Source organism: Xiphophorus hellerii, chromosome 13 (assembly GCF_003331165.1).
Source record: "Xiphophorus hellerii strain 12219 chromosome 13, Xiphophorus_hellerii-4.1, whole genome shotgun sequence".
NCBI lineage: Eukaryota > Metazoa > Chordata > Actinopteri > Cyprinodontiformes > Poeciliidae > Xiphophorus > Xiphophorus hellerii.
The window spans coordinates 294,214-311,105 of NC_045684.1; the positions used below are offsets into that span (position 1 = coordinate 294,214).

Below are 16,892 nucleotides of genomic sequence, written 5' to 3' on the forward strand. Positions count from 1 at the left end.
AGAATAAAATAGGAACAACAAAAAAAAACAATTTCAAAAGTATACAGCAAGAATAAATGTAGCTAGTGCAACCCAGTAAAATCAGATAAATAAGGTCAGAATGAAACCAGAGTAAAAACTAGCTCAAATCTGGCAAAACAAAACTCAGCATTTCCTTTTAAAATTAAAAGATTGTGGCGTATATACAATGTATATATTTCACACCCGAATGTATGCTCTTATTGTGAAGGGGAGAAGGTGAGAAGAGAAGACACCAAAGGCTGTACTTCATTGGTTTTTTGGCTTGGAAGACATTGAGAATAAAACAAGAGTCAAATTATATTTTCATCTTTTTCTGCTGATTTCCACATTGGTGACCCTGATGTGATTTGAACACGCAACCTTCTGATTAAAAAATATAAATTAAACAAGAATGATATCAGATTGAGAAGGCAATAAAGACTTTATAACACAAGATAAAACCAGAACAGAACTGAGATCAAATCTGAACTAAAGCTGGGATCAAATTTAGTGGAAAACCGGGAAGAACCAGATAGAAAAAGGACTTAAACTCCAGCTAATGAAATATAAAGATACTGAAATCCAAATCAAGCAGAAAAATCATCTCAATGTTCATTTATTTCAATAATTATGTGAAATATTGACATAATCTGTAGAAGTTCGGGGACAGTGCAGAGGTGTGGTTTAAAGTGATCACCGTGCTGTCCCGGACTGATAGAGCGGGGCGGAGCTACTAACGGCTGAGATCATTACGAAGAAATATCTTCCAAGTTCTGGTCGAACTTCTGAAGCGGACTGGTTCCGCCCAACTTCTTCCCCCTACAGGTTCCGATTTCTCCCGCCAATGAGGAAGTTGTGGGAAGTTGGTGGTTCCCCCGCAGGGACGCCAGAGATGCTCCGCCCGGTAACGGTCCGATGTTAGCCCGGCTGCTGCTAGCCTCGCTGCAACAGGTCTGCCCCCGGTTCTACGAACCGCCCGGTCCAGATGGAGAGCAGAACCGCCTCCAGGTACTCCTGGATCGACTTCGCCTTCTCGGTGGTGGGAGTTTGCACCTTCCTGCTGGACTGGGGCTCCGACCTGTGGCTGGCCAAGGAGTTCTACTGCCGGGGGGACTTGTTCTGGTTCGGGGTGCTGGTCGGCCTCATGGTTCTGTCCTCTGTCGTGGTCCAAATGTTCAGCTGGTTCTGGTTCCAGTACGACCGGGAGCTGCCGGGGTTCAGCGAGCAGACCCCCGGGGCAGGGAGCGTGTTCTGCGGGGACCGAGCCAAGCTGTTCTGCCTGTTGCATGTTCTCCAGCTGGGCTTCCTCTGCAGGTACTGGTCCTGGTTCTGGTTCCGAACCCGTTTAGTAACACCCTGACACTACCTGCAGCTCTGCAGCTTCCTAATCAGGTCTGTTCTGACGTTACCTCCAAGCTTCTCCTCAGCATGATACTGCCCTCACCATGTCTCACAGTGGGGATGGCGACATGAGAGCGCCTGTCTTATTACTATAACAATAATAAGTTATGATGATAACAATAGTAATATATTATTACTAAAACAATAATAAATTATTATAATAACAATAGTAATTTCTTACTATAACAATAATAAATTATTATAATAACAATAGTAATTTCTTACTAAAACAATAATAAATTATTATAATAACAATAGTAATTTCTTACTAAAACAATAATAAATTATTATAATAACAATAGTAATTTCTTACTATAACAATAATAAGTTATGATAATAACAATAGTAATTTCTTACTATAACAATAATAAATTATTATAATAACAATAGTAATTTATTATTACTATAACAATAAGTTATTATGATGATGATGTTAATAATAATAATTATTATTATTATATTCTCCTCCTCCTCCGGTCAGGTTGTATCTGAGCGGTCGTCAGCAGGTGGGTGGGTGGGGTTTGGTGTGGTTCTGACCGGTCGGACTCTCTCCCCTGCAGACACGTGTCGGCCATCCGTCAGGGCTTCAGGGTGTGGTGGAGGAAGGAGGCGGGGTCAGAGTACGCCGTCTACCTGACGCACGATCTGAGCATGCTCCGTCTGATCGAGACGTTCTGTGAGAGCGCCCCCCAGCTCGTCCTGATGGTCTACGTCATGCTCCGCACCAACCGGGCCAGGACCGTCCAGTGTGAGTCCCAGTTTGCCCAGAACCTCCCAGTAAGCAAAACCAGCTGTTTTGTAGTGACTATTTGTCCAAAACTCAAATCCAAAAATAAAAAACTTCAGACTTTAAGGTGATTAAAGCAAAAGGTGAATTCAACTCAAATGGTCACTTGATGCACACAGTTCCAAAAATACCAGAATCAAAAATGCAGTTTGTTGTTGCTTTATTCCACAGTTCAGGCAAAACAAGTTACAGGCTGGTAGAAAACCATGTGACCACCCACCTGCATAACCAGCTGCCTAAAACCTACCTGTTTATTCTGTGAAACACCCACGACCCAAACTGAAATGAATTAACTAATTAAGTGAATTACTAACCAAAAACTCATTCTAAAGTAAGTACACCCTCTGCTCTGTGAAACGCTAATGGCTGAGCTAACTACCAAGCTAACTGCTACACCAAAAATAAAAGCATGCAGCTCAAACCGGATTCAGGGATTTTAATAAATATCAGAATAAAAACATTAAGTTTGTGTTGATAATCAAAACTTTCTGAAGACACATTTTAACTTGAAACGACTGATATTAATATTTAAGCACCAGTCCTGGCCACATCTATTGATCCCAATGGGACAAACCTGGTTATTATAAAGATTATTATTATTATTAAGAAGAAGAAAATGACCTGATTGAAACAGTTCCAGTTTTTATCTGTTTCTCTCCTCAAACTGTGACAGGAAGTAGGCAGCAGTGATAGTTTGATGTGTGTAAAACCAAACAGCAGCTGATCACTCCTTCCTGATGAACTGATGGAGTTTACAAAGATTAAACATCTTTAAGCTGATTTTTGTGACAAATTAAAGTGTTTTAATTAGCTGGTGCTGCTGGTGGAACAATGCATTGTGGGATACCTGGCTGGTCAGTCCCGACTGTCATAAACCTTCCACCTTATTTCAAATTAACCAAGTTAATTTTTTGTGTTTTTACTTCAAAAGGCTCCCATTGATTTAAATCAAACACTCAGTACAACTCTGTAAAATAATAAGTTAAATCCACTTAATTTATCTGACTAAAGTTGTGATTCACTAAGAAGCCAGACATTTACTGGACTGTTATCAGAACCGAAGTTAAATCATATTGACTGATTTACAGTGCTGTGTGTGTGTGTGTGTGTGTGGGTGTGTGTGTGTGTGTGTGTGTGTAGTTGTGAGCGTGGCGGCCTCCGTGGCCTCCGTGGCCTGGATGGTGGTGGACTACCACCGCTCTCTGCGCTCCTTCCTGCCAGACAAGGCCGAGCAGCGCTGGGGTTCCTCCATGGTCTACTTCCTGTGGAACCTGCTGCTGATTGGCCCGCGGGTCGCCGCCCTTGCCCTCTTCTCCTCCGTCCTGCCCGGCTTCATCGCCCTCCACTTCCTGCTGCTGTGGCCGGCGCTGGTTCTGTGGGCCTGGCGGCAGGACACCGGCTTCATGGACAGCGCGGGCGGCGAGTGGCTGTACCGCGCCACCGTGGGCCTCATCTGGTACTTCAGCTGGTTCAACGTGGCCGAGGGCCGGACGCTGGGCCGCAGCCTCGTCTACCACACCTTCATCACGGCCGACGTGGCCGTCCTCCTCGCCACCTGGTGGAGCTACAGAGACCCGGTCCAGACGGCGGCGTACGGCGCGGCGCTGCTGCTCGCCCTGCCGCTTTGCTACCTGCTGGGGTTGCTGCTCAAAACGCTCTACTACTGCCGCTTCCACCCCACGCTGCCGCTGGACCGCGACCCACACGACCTGCCCGACTCCGACGTGGCCTCCAGGGCCCTCCCCATCCAGGACGGAGCGCCGGCCGCCCCGCTGCTCAACCACCGAATGGCCTGCCACGCCGCGCATTTCTACACCGACCGGCGCCACGCCAGGGCCAGGGGACTGGGCGGGGCTACCTGTGAAGTGGGCGGGGCCATTAGCCGAGTGGGCGGGGTCGGGGCGTCTCATTCCTGAGCACAGCTTCCTGTTCTGCTGCAGCAGCTTCCTTTCCAAAGGCCTTACAGTGGCAGTCGCCCAGGGCAACACAATTTGACGGCCCCAAAGACTAGAATATTTTTATAATGAATGCATGTTTCTCATTGGCTCACATTTTTATTAATGTTTCTGATACTCCAAACATGGAGCCCTCTCACATGTGACCCTGCTGTTGCCTTAGCTCACATATTAATGAGTAAAACGTCTTATTTTACTATTTTAGTATTTCTGAAGTTGATTTTTGAATAGGGCACCAAACTGGCTCCAGCCCAGGTTCCTTCTCAATCCGGCCCTGTTGCCGCGGCGATGGTGTTATAAGTTGAAAACCGGAACGTCTCTGTGGGAATGCCAGAGTCACCAGCATCACTCAGGAATCTGATCTTCCCAAAAAGCTTCAGTTTCATCCCAATATTCCGGCTGATTGATCGGAAGGATCCTGGTTTTCTGAAGCTTCCTCCAGTGAGCGTCCCCCTGCTGGACACTAGGGGGCGCTGTCTGCAGGGCGCCTCAGGCAGACATCAGACTCATCCAGTGGTTAAGAGTTGATCCAGAACTTTCTGCTCCGGGGTCGGAATCAGAACCGGGTCAGACTTCAGGCTGGGCTCTGATTGGCTCTTCCGGCTCGGCTCATCGGTTTCCAGGAAACATCCAGGAGTTTCCAACATCTGGACATCTCAGGAACATTTAGTGAGACCAGAACCAGAACCACAGCTGGTTCTGGTTCTGGTTCCAGCCAGAAACATCCAATTAGCTACCTCAGGAAGGATCTCAGGATGGACCGAACCGGATCGGACCACTAACAGCAGCGCTGTGGGTTCTGGTTCTCCGTCTGCAGGAAACGCTCCAGCTCTGGTTGCTATGGAGACACCAACGACCAGCTGATGAGTAAAACCTCTGGTTGTTTTGATGAAGCGCCGCACAGCCTGCTGAATGATGCATCGCCATGGCGACCATGCGTCTCCATGGAGACGACCTTTGCTCCGCTCTGTTTTCTCTGCATGACCTCGGTGAATCTGGTTTGTGTTTTTTACAGTAAATCTTGAATTAAATTAAAATGTTTTACAGTTTTTCCAGCGTTCCTCCTGCTGCTGTTTCTCCTGGTATGGAACTAAATACGCTCCATAAAGTTTAAGGAAATTTAATTAAGGAAACATTGAAACTGAAAAAAGTTCAAAACCGCTTTACAGATTGAAGTTTTGTTTCTTCAGTGTCAGATTCTAAGTTTAATGTTTCAGTCCTCTGGGTTCTCAAGTTGGACAAAATATTCCCATTCAGGAACTAGAAACTAGAAATGTCTTAAAATGGATCCACGGTTAGTTGAGCATGTTGCTGTAATTAAATATGCTGTAATTTTCCTGATAATCTGACAGGCAAATCTCAGAAGTACTTCAAAAAATGGAAGTAAAACCAAATTGTGTTATGTTTGTTCATCAATCGTGTTAAATTTCTGTGCTGCTCTTGTTTTGTGGATGTTATTTTGTTTCCCTGTAATAAACGTGAAAACAGTCCCAGAGCTCACTGATGGTGAAGCTTGTTCCCAGTATCACGGCCCGGTTCTCCACAAACCGGGCCGGGCAGAGAACCGGAGGGCTGCAGGAAGCCTTGCCGTCTTTAAGAGCAGCTCTGACTTGGATCATTTCTGCCCAGTTTGTGTTTTTTCCCTGTGGGGTTGGAGGGACTGGTTGGTTTTATTGATCTGTACAGCACTTTGATCTGCTTTAGTATGAAGGATGCTTTATAAATAAAACTGATTGATTGATTGATTGATTGCTGATGGTCACTGCAACATGTCAGCTAGTCCGCCATATTGGAAGTGGCAAGTCGTCCCTTTTTTCACTTTAATTTTTTTTTTTTTAACAAACTCTGAACAACCTTTATGGCTCCAATGTAGCTCCATACTCCCGCCGGCTGATTGTTTTCAGCGGAGCTTCCGCATCCCTTTAAGACTCCTCCTCTGGGTGGAGTTAGTGACTTCTTTTGAACTTCGGCTCTTCCTTTCGGTTGTATTTAACGGGCTGTCAGTTGTAGTCATGTAGTATTTCAGGGACCCTAACTCCTGTAACATGAGGTCTCAAGTGGACTGTCTCCTGACCACCGCCGGACTGCCGCTGTTCCTGGTCGACATCTGCCTGGACGTCCTGTCTGCTGTGGAGTTTTACAGGGAGGGATCGTACCTGAGCCTCGGTGTGCTGCTGGTGCTGCTCATTGGCTCCTCGGTGCTGGTGCAGCTCTACAGCTGGCTCTGGTACAGTTATGATCATTTTGAGATGAAGACCAGAGTGGAGGAGTCCGCGAAGCCTGGACTGGCGGTTCTGCACTGGGTCCAGCTGGGGATCTACGTCAGGTGCGTCCAAAGTTCCTCCAGAGCTTCAGGCTCAGCAGGAGCTTTCTGGAAAACCTTTCACTTTACAGGAAATAGCAGCTCAAGTCCTGCTCTGTAACAAAGCAGGACTTTTCTCGAACCGGAAAACCCGGTAAAGGTGGAGGCGCGGTTCGGTTCCGGAGAACAGAACCGGAGACACGGGGAGCTTCAGTTTCTGCTCCAAACGAGCAGAGTGAAGATAATTACTCACAATTATCTCCAAATTATTATCTTCATTCAAAGAAACCCATGGAATTAATAAAAAATAAAATAAATGAATTAAAAATCAAAAACTTTAAATGTGTTTCCTAATATTTTAAAATAAGAAACACGCAGAACCTGAAATACAAATATTTTTATCACATTTATTTCGATTCAAACATTATATATAAGGTGAATAAAAATGCAAATAGATTTATGAATAAGTTGCAGTAACATAAAAAAACCTTAAGGTTTTGTATTTATGTCTTATTCAGTAAAGTTTTAATTCCATAAAAATTACAGTAAAGCCCAAAATATTTGATCTCTGCATCAGATTTTCATTTCAACTTATTTTTATTTGACCAAGAAGTTAGTGTCTGATAGAAATAAGACCAGGATGTCTGAAATAATATTTATTAATGTCAACAACTATTTAATATTTGTTATATTTCTCCTCTGGTGTTTCTGAGGACTCATGTGCATTGATGATCTCTGGAGGGCCTCCGTATCATCGCCCTAATCTTACCAACACTAACGGGGCTGAAGAGGAAACCTGATGATTAAACTGTCAGGCGTATGAATAATTTTGAGCTTAACTGAATGTTTAAAATGTTTTTTCCTCTCCATCTCATCTTGTTGAGATGTTTTCTGAGTTGTGGTTTCTGAAGTTAATCATGTGTTAGAGTAACATGCAGTCATAGTATGACCTGTCTCACACACACACACACACACACACACACACACAGCCAGTCAGGTGTTTGGTCTCGGCTCCTGTTGCGTCATGTGGGAACCCCCGCATGGAGGAAACTGAACTCGACCGGATTCCCTCAGAACGCAGCAGCGTGAGTCAACCAGCAGGATGATTATTATGAAATTATTAACTTGGTGGAACCGGTTTCATTTCAGACATGCAGCCGTCATGGAGACGTCTGTGAAGAGCTGCTGCTCCGACTGCGACAGCCAGGAGGAAGACAAGGTGGAGTTCCTGAACCAGGACCTGAGCATGCTGCGGATCATCGAGACTTTCTCGGAAAGCGCGCCTCAGATCGTCCTCATGCTCGCCGTCCTCCTGCAGGACGGGTCGCTGGAGCCGTTCCAAGGTTCACATTTCCTCTAACCTTTACCAGCGTCAGCAGTAAAATCTGGTCATCAACCAGAAAATGAGTCACTCTGTTTATATATTTATATTAATCTAAGTTGTGAAAAACTTTTATTTTGAAGAGTCTATGTGAAGCTTCCTGTTGAGTTCTCGCCTATTTTGACTTTAATATATTCTAATGAGAGTTTAGAAAGGATACATGGATGGAGAAAACGCCTTTAATTCACTGGTTGCTATGGCGATTCCCTCCTTTTTTGGAGAGAAACAGACATTTAGATTGTTGAACCTTCTGTTGGCCAAACATCTCCAGAGCCCTAAATAACTCTCTGAAACCCAGCATGGCTGGATTAATGGCTTCTGACCCCGTGACCTCTGCAGAGAAGCAGCTCTGTTGGTTCTGGCCTCCGAGGTTCTGTAGAGAACGTCAGGGAACCCAGCAGCAGGTCAGGGGGAACGTTGTGGTGAAGTTCTCCAGAGCAGGATGCCCCACCTGCTTTCTCTGCATCCTGCTGCCTTTACCTTCATGGGGGAAAAAACGAGGAAACAGAAAATCAGTCGGAAAAGGAGGGAGGTGAGTTTCCATCCTGGAGGCTTGAGGTCGGCCTTTCTGCAGTCCACACAGCTTCTGGTGCTTCCTGGCAGATTCTCCTCCAAACGGCCAGGACTTTCTCCACACTCTGCAGGCGGTCCAGTTGATTGTCTTGATAGATCAGGAGTTTGGAGACTGGGTGAGACGACAGAAGTAAAATGGGATGCAACACGTCTGGTAGTGGCTGATTCAACGTAGCAGCTCTGATGTCTGGCAGTTCCTTTATCTCTGCTGTCCTTTGCCTACAAACACTTTATATGTGCAGGAGTGGGCCTGAAGCCAGTTGGGTACCGTTATGGAAACAGCAGGCCACCTCTTGGATCTTGATGATGAGTTCTTTGAGCAGCACTGAAGCTGCCCCAGCAAACAGCCACACAAATGGAGACGTTCTATCAATAACAGCTTCTTTGGATTCTTTGGATGTGGAAGCTAATCACGCCACTTGTACTTCTCCATCACCATCGTCACTGCGCGGATACACCACTGATCCATAAGTCCAATCAGATGCACCATGAAACACATGGATTGATCTGATTGGTCAGTCCAGTCTGAGTTGCAGTCAGTGTAGCATCTGGGTAAGGTTGTCTGGGACAATTGAGTAATTGAGTATCCATGACGTCCAAGCGTGGAGCAGACACTTCAGGAAACGTCTTCTTGTCCCAAAGACGCTGCGCGACGATCTTCCACTGGCCGTTTCTCTGTCCCATTCAGCTGGAGCAGGACAGCTTCTTTAGCTGCATGGGGTACAGGGCCGTTCCTTTTCCATAGCAATGGAGTTACATACCTGTTCACACCATCAACTATTAGTCTCCTGTTCTAGTATGCAGACTTCCTCCATGTCTTGCCTCGACCTGGTGATCAACCGCTGTTTGGCAGCATATTCAGCTGCCACAGCTTCTCCATGTGACTTGGCTCAGTTTCTGGAGGGTCACTGAAGTCGTGAAGCACTGCTGTGGGGACAGTTGGTGGCGTAACAGACTTGGGCCTTGTAAAGTCCATCCTAGCCTGGTGTGAACTGCTGCAGGTAAATCAGGGAGACTGAGATGTGCTGGTTGTACTGGTGTAACCAGATGTAGGTAATCTGATCCAACCAGCAGGAACATTAAACTTCTTTAATGGATGGCAGTGGAATGTCTCTGAGACATTTCTACTGCAGGGCCTCAACTGGACAGGTATGTCAGGCTAAGTTTAGCTGTGAAAGTTTGTTCTAGGAAGACTTGCTAGGTTGTGATGCAGGAGCTACTGAGAAAGAGAAACTGTCCAGATGCTTCCTCTCACCCACTTGGCTTCGAGGTTGCACCATGATGTTTTCATGAGCGTAAAAATAAGTTTGATTTGATCTGATTTCACCTGTGACCGAGTGAGTCGAGTAGCCAGAGATCTTTGTGACTTGTAGGACGATGGCGGTAGCAGTTTCTCCTGCAGTTGGGTTGACGGTTTGATTCTCTCTCTGTCTGCCTCTGACGTGTCATTGGGCAACTCGCTTCACCTGCCTTACCTGCTGGTGGGCCGGGGGCCCAGCAGGGGGCGTCGGTGTGTGGCAGCCTCAGATCTCATTTGTTGTGGATCTTTTCTGACCAAAGAAAAGAGCTAAATAATATAAAAATGAAATTCTTTTTTTTTTCTCCGAAGAGTTTTTGCGGCGCTAGCGGCTCGTATTTTTTCCACAGTAGGCAGACAGGAAGGAGGGTGAGGAGAGGGGGGAAGACATGCGGCAAAGGTCGTCGGGACCGGGAGTCGAACCCGCGACGTCCGCGTCGAGGACTGGGGCCTCCAAACGTGGGGCGTGCTAACCCGCTGCGCCACCACAGCACGCCCCATAAAAATGAAAATTAATACAGATAAATATTAACCACAACTCCTGAAAATAGTCTCACAATAAAAATGACCAAGATTTTATTCGCCAAAACCATGAACTACATGAAATAGATCATAATTATGCACTGCTGTGAATAGAGATTAGCTCCTCAAATTACTATCAAAGATTCATAATATGTGACCAAACGGTGCGTAAAACATCTGAGAGGCAAAAAGGGTGAAGCACAATTCATATAACTTACTTCCAACAGACTAGTTGTTGCTGGTCATTTAATCCTCAGAATTAACTAATATTTAATTAATTAATTAAGATTTCATTAATTTAATTAATTAAATAATATTTAATTCTGAGGATTAAATATAAGCTTTGATAATAAGAACTACACATAAAACACCGTAGTAAAGGGAATACTAAACCAGAGGCCTGGAAACAAGGAAGTAACAGACCTGCGCAACGGCTGCTGGTTTCATGTTGGCTTTGTGTGAAGGCAGCTTCAATGTGTGACGACCTCTGAACCTTCTGTGGTCTCTTCCTCCTCAGTGTTGAAGACCGTGGGCTCGCTGTCGGCCGTGGCGTACTGCGTCACCACCTACCACCGCTGCTTACGCTCCTTCCTGCCGGGGAAGGAGAAGCAGTCCGTTCTGTCCTCGCTCGTCTTCTTCACCTGGAACCTGCTGCTCCTGGCCGCCCGCATCGTGGCGCTCGCCCTCTTCGCCTCCGTGTTTCCCTGCTTCATCTTCACACACTTCGTCTGCTCCTGGCTGCTCTTCTGCTACTTCGCCTGGTGGGCCGACACAGACTTCATGGACAGCGTGGGCGGGGAGTGGCTGTACCGGGCCACCGTGGGTCTCATCTGGTACTTCGACTGGTTCAACGTGGTGGACGGGAAGACTAGGAACCGGGCCATCTTGTACCATGCCTGGATCCTGCTGGACATCTTTGTCCTCTGTGGACTGTGGTTCTGGAAGATGAGCTGGGATCCTCCTGGCTTTGAGCTGTCCCGTCTGCAGGCGGCCATCGTTTGGGGCGCCGTGGTCGCCGGCTACGCCTCGGGTTTGGTTCTGAGGATCGTTTACTACACCTGCTTCCATCCAAAGTTGAACAAAGTCGAGCTGATGGGAGGGAACGCGAAGACGCAGAGCGATGAAGTGGACTCTCCTCCTGATGATGATGATGATGGCGGACGTGTCATGTTTCGTTCGGCGTCCAGAACCCCCACCGGGCTGAGCCGCCCGCCGCTCCGCAACAAGAGGATGAAGAAACTGGCTGAGAACTTTTACTCTTCATCCGCTGATGGTGCTGAGGTCTGAAACCTGCAGCATCAAGTTGAACTGGACTTTGACTAGGCCGTTTCTCCTCCAGGATCAGCCTCAGAGACCGTCCTGAACCCGTCCTGCTCCTCAGAACCAGAACCAGAACCCGACCTGCTCCTTTAAATCCCAGGAGAAGAAAGTCCACCAGGTCCACCAGGTTCTGGTTCTGCTCAGGGTTCTGGTGCTAAGTTAGGTTCTCTCACGGTCGTTCCTGCAGCGTTCCAGGCTCACTGCGTTCAGCCGGACCGGTTCTGACTCGTCTCTCGGTGTCGGGAGGCGGGTCGGAACCACGACCCAGCCGGGCTTAGAAATCTAAAAAATGGAATAATTTATTAGTCTTGTTTTCTGTTGTGGATACATTTATAAAGATAAAATGTTTTATGTCATTTTGCTGTCAGTTTTATTCTAGTTTGCAGATGAACAGAAAAAAGATCAGTTTATGAAACTAAACGTGTCTAAAGATGGACGTCCGTCAGATGAGCCTGATCATCTCTGATGATGGAGGCAGAACCAGAGATTCACCGACGGACTTGCGATGGTTTTTATTTATGGATTATTTCCATTTATGGGTTTAGTTTCTTTGTGTTCAGCAGGCAGGAGCTCCGTGTCTCTGGTTGACGTTAGCGTTAGCAGTTAGCATCCCCAGAAACCTGCACAGGTTTCTCTGACTGCAGAACATTCAGATTCAGGGCAAAACCAGGTCAAAGTTCACCACACGGTGGAAGCAGAGAATAAACTGATTCCCATCATTTCAGGCGGATTTTATCCCGTCAGGCCAGCAGGAACAGGAAACATGTTCTCTGGTTTAGAACCTCCGACCCGGTTTCCAGTGAAATGGACCGATGAACATAAGAACCAGAAGTTCCTCTTCCAGCATCACTGCTGCCAGCGTTTCATCCATCCTGTTAGTCAGCGTGTTTACAGGACAAACCAGCTGCAGTTTGGATTTTTCGTGGAAAAACTTCATATTTTTGTCGCTTAGAAACGTGCAGACTGTAAAATAAACTAAAAATAAATCAGATAAAATGATGGAGCTCAGAGTTCTGATGTCGGCCCACCGGCAGTCTGCTCAGTTTCATTTCTGTTTCTTTTTTACCTGAAATGCTTTTTATGTCAAATATTTTTATAGAATAAAATCAGACTGAAAACATTTCTGGAGTTTGTTTCTGTTCAGTTGAGCTTCCTGCTCGGCAGCGGAAACCGGGATGAAACCCGAAGCCTCGGACCTTCAGGTCCTGTCCAGGTTTTCAACACCAACGATCACAAACCGGCAGGAAACTGAATCTGAAAATACCATCCGCACGGTGAAGCATGGTGGTGGCAGCATCATGCTGTGGTACAGGGGAGATGGGTGGAGCTAAATCAGGACAATCCTAAAGGAAAACCTGTTGGAGGCTGCAGAAGAACTGGGACTGGGGTCAAAGTTCAACTTCCAGCTGAACGTCCAGAACGACGTAAAAATGTTCCAGGTGTGAAAATGTTTTCAGGTAGATCATAACTGCAGGATGCACCATAACTTCCTGTCTAACCCTCAGCTGATCCAGAACAACGGAGAGAATCAGGTTTCTGCTGAACGGATCCAATTGATGAACTTAGGCTCCGCCCCCTTCATCATCCTGGTCAGTGAAGTGGATGTGAAAAGACGTTTGTGCTGCAGCGGAGCTACCTCCAGTCACACTGTCATGATGTCTGGACCAACTCCAGCAGGGAGGAGACGTTTTATGAAACATAAACCCAAAAACAGAGACATAGGAACCAGGAGGAAAGGACGAACCGGCAAGTAGTGACTGAGAAAGAGGAGCTTAAATACTGTGAGGTACAGCCTGAGGTAGAGCGCGAGGTAGAGAGTGGGGTAGAGCGTGGGGTAGAGCGTGAGGTACAGCGTGAGGTAGAGAGTGAGGTAGAGCCTGAGGTAGAGCGTGGGGTAGAGAGTGAGGTAGAGCCTGAGGTAGAGCCTGAGGTAGAGCGTGAGGTAGAGCGTGAGGTAGAGAGTGAGGTAGAGAGTGAGGTAGAGCGTGAGGTACAGCATGAGGTAGAGAGTGAGGTAGAGCCTGAGGTAGAGCGTGAGGTAGAGCGTGAGGTAGAGAGTGAGGTAGAGCCTGAGGTAGAGAGTGAGGTAGAGAGTGAGGTAGAGCGTGAGGTACAGCCTGAGGTAGAGCGTGAGGTAGAGCCTGAGGTAGAGCGTGGAGTAGAGCATGGGGTAGAGCGTGAGGTAGAGCGTGGGGTAGAGCGTGAGGTACAGCCTGAGGTAGAGCGTGAGGTACAGCCTGAGGTAGAGCGTGGAGTAGAGCATGGGGTAGAGCGTGAGGTAGAGCCTGAGGTAGAGCGTGAGGTAGAGAGTGAGGTACAGAGTGGGACCAACAGACCGGGGCTGATGAGGTGATGACTACAGGTGAGAGCAGCTGGAGTCAGGATGGAAGTAATACTGACACTAAAGAATAACGAGCTAACGAAATGAAAGCTAAAGAAACCAGAGTGATAAACATAACTATAAGAAATAGACATAACTAGAAATACTACCCAGAGCAGGAATAGAACAAACTCCTGTTAGTTCATAAATTATGGACTATTTATTCTTATTAAACATAGAAACCAATATGTAGTTCTATACTTTACCTTTTTGTCTTTCTTTTGGTTTAGTTTTGTTTGCATTTCCTCCAATTCATGTAAAGCATTTTGAACTGCCCTGTTTCAGAAAATGTGCTACATAAATTAATGACATTAACATTAATTACTATGAGGAGCTGAAAGGAGAAAATAATAAAGAAACATGAACTAATGAAACCAGGATAACCAGCAGCACTGAGGTGAACTAGAACATAACTGACTCAACTAAAGAGGAACAGAAAAACACCGAACCCAGAGTCCTCACACACACACACACACACCCACACACGCACGCACACACACACACACACACACACACACACACACACACACACACAGAGCTAGTGGAGGTCAGAGCAGCTGACTGATCTGGGTCATGATCTTCTGACCTGCAGGAAGTTTGTCAGTAAACTTCCTGCCTGCTTCCTGGTCTGAACTGAACCTGCTGCTGGTGTAAAAAACCTTCAGGTGACTTTTGTTGTGAATTTGTCAGATAAAGATCATTAAAATTTATTAACAGGATCAAGCAAACAAACAGGATCTGGGTTTAATCTGGATCTATAGCTCTGTGTTCGCTGCATCAGATTCCGGTTGGATCTGTGAGAAATCTCCAAAATAATCTGATTGTCAAGCTGCGCCCCCTGCTGACACAAATCTGAAAAGCACCTAACACAACCCTAACCCTAATAACACATGAAACATTTCAGGCCTTTACTTCCTGTAAAGTTGATGATTCTGCTAAGAAACACTAAACCTGACCAAATATTTGTTGTCCAGTTTCTGCAGTGCAAACATCTCAGTGCACTTTGAAATGAGGGACAACTCATTTCAAAGTTACTTATCAGCAACATCTATCAGCCCGTTTAAGTTAATAATTGTTGAATATTGATTTCAAAAGAATGCTGTTTCATTGGCAGATTTTTTTACTTATAACAAATAAGGAAGTTTGAGAGAGAAACTAAACATTTTTAAAACAATATTTAGCAGTAATTGATATAGAAACTCTACCTGGAAGGTTTTTAGGCTTATTTCAGAAATGTCAGATAAAAACATTTGTTGATATTTTGTGGTTTTGCAGGTCATAAAAACCTCCAAACTCTGGTGAGTTTCACCAGGACGGGATGAGGCTGCAGCCAGAACCTCTGGGTCCAACACGCTCAGACGGATCCAGAACAGCAGCGTCTCACCTGGGCTGAAGACAACCAGAACCGGGCTGTTCTGGTTCAGAGGTCCAAACTCTGCTTTCCGATGAAAGCAAAGTTTTTATTTCCTTTGGAGGTCTCAGAGTCTGGAGGGAGAGCGGAGAGGAGCAGAAGCCCCGGTGCTGGTTCTGGTCCACTGGGTTTTCTGAAGTGTGTCTGACAGGCCCAGCCCGTCTAGGCTGGTCGATCAGAGGTACCAGGTTCAGGTCCATTGTAACGCCTTTGGATGCACAGAAGCGGCTCTTCCACCTCCTCCCAGATGATGGCGCTCCTCGCCGTATCTGAGTCCAGCAGGATGTGAGCACATCTGGGATCTTTCGGTCATGATCCATTTCTCAGGACCAACGGCGAGTCGGAACGCAGAGAATTGACTCAGCCTTCTCCCGGGAATGTGAACAAAGGTCTCTGCACGAGCAGGGCCGTGCAGAGACCTTTGGAGGGGCAGGGGCTCAAAGTTAAAAAGGGGCACATTGAACAAAAACTCTGTACAACAACATAGCAACAACCCATAATAATCAATAATCTAACTGGATCCTACATGAATATGATACATGAATGATATATATGATGGTGGAGCCCGTAATGGCTGCGGCTGCATGGGCTCTCGACAACTTGCGAGTATTTGAGCAAAATACGCCGCCTAAAACGCTACAAACTTTGCATCCACTCAGTAAGTTAGCATATGATCGCCAGCGTCTGCTGGAATTACGATCATCAAGTGATTTTGGACTCATAAATACGACTACTCTGGAGTGTTTACGTGACCTCGGAGTGCTACGGAGGCAAGACCCAGCGGCCCACAGCGCACCGGACTCGCCTAGCAGCACTAGCCGGAGGAGGAGAAAGCGAAGGCGGTGCGACCGGCAGCGGAAGCGCGGCTGTCGAAGTGGACTAACAGCTAAGCTAAACGCTAACCTCCACAGATCGCCGCTTCCATCCATCTTCCTCTCCAACATCCGCTCTCTGGACAACAAAATAGACCATCTGCAACTAGAACTGTCTTCAAAGAGAGAGTTGAGGAACTGCTGCGCTCTCATTCTGACGGAGACATGGCTTAACTCGTCCATACTGGACAACGTTGTTAGCCTGGAGGGGCTCACTACATTGCGCGCAGACAGGAGCAGCGATCTCAGCGGTAAAACCCGAGGAGGGGGGCTGTGTATTTACATCAACAACAACTGGTGTAAAAATGCCATGACTGTCGCCAGTTACTGCTCCCCGGACATTGAGCTTCTGACTGTTAACTGCAGACCATTCTACCTGCCCAGGGAGTTTACTGTTGTTAGCATCACTGCTGTGTATGTGCCCCCCAGTGCTAACACTAAAGAGGCTATGAGTGTTCTCTACCGGACCATCAGTGAGTTGCAATCCTCACACACAGAGGGCGTTTTCATCATTGCTGGGGATTTTAACCAGGCCAACATGAAGACTGTTCTCCCTCACTTCAACCAGTATGTGGATTTTCCAACCAGGGGAGTGAATACTCTAGACTTGGCCTACACCAACATCAAAGAAGCATTCAGAGCAGCCCCCCGCCCACACCTTGGCTCTTCAGACCACCTATCTGTTATGCTA

The 16,892-nt window shown here is 46.6% G+C and overlaps 2 protein-coding genes and 1 long non-coding RNA gene across 3 annotated transcripts; 2 read left to right on the forward strand and 1 right to left on the reverse strand.

Moving 5' to 3' along the window:
- The first annotated feature begins 71 nt into the window (after positions 1-71).
- Positions 72-5,192, forward strand: xkr8.3 (XK related 8, tandem duplicate 3). The gene is made up of 3 exons (XM_032581816.1): positions 72-1,314; positions 1,962-2,149; positions 3,329-5,192. Exons 1-3 carry the CDS (start codon positions 986-988, stop codon positions 4,102-4,104), a joined length of 1,293 nt encoding a protein of 430 aa, XP_032437707.1. The 5' UTR covers positions 72-985; the 3' UTR covers positions 4,105-5,192.
- Positions 5,193-5,998: 806 nt separating this feature from the next.
- Positions 5,999-12,658, forward strand: LOC116731925 (XK-related protein 8-like). Its single transcript, XM_032581817.1, has 3 exons — positions 5,999-6,469; positions 7,595-7,788; positions 10,736-12,658. The coding sequence occupies exons 1-3, from the start codon at positions 6,189-6,191 to the stop codon at positions 11,503-11,505; spliced, it is 1,245 nt and encodes a 414-aa protein (XP_032437708.1). The 5' UTR covers positions 5,999-6,188; the 3' UTR covers positions 11,506-12,658.
- On the reverse strand, positions 7,992-10,856 carry LOC116731928 (uncharacterized). Its single transcript, XR_004341667.1, has 2 exons — positions 10,642-10,856; positions 7,992-9,966 (listed from the first exon to the last, which is right to left on the reverse strand). It is a non-coding gene; the product is annotated as an uncharacterized LOC116731928 (long non-coding RNA).
- Positions 12,659-16,892: the final 4,234 nt, after the last annotated feature.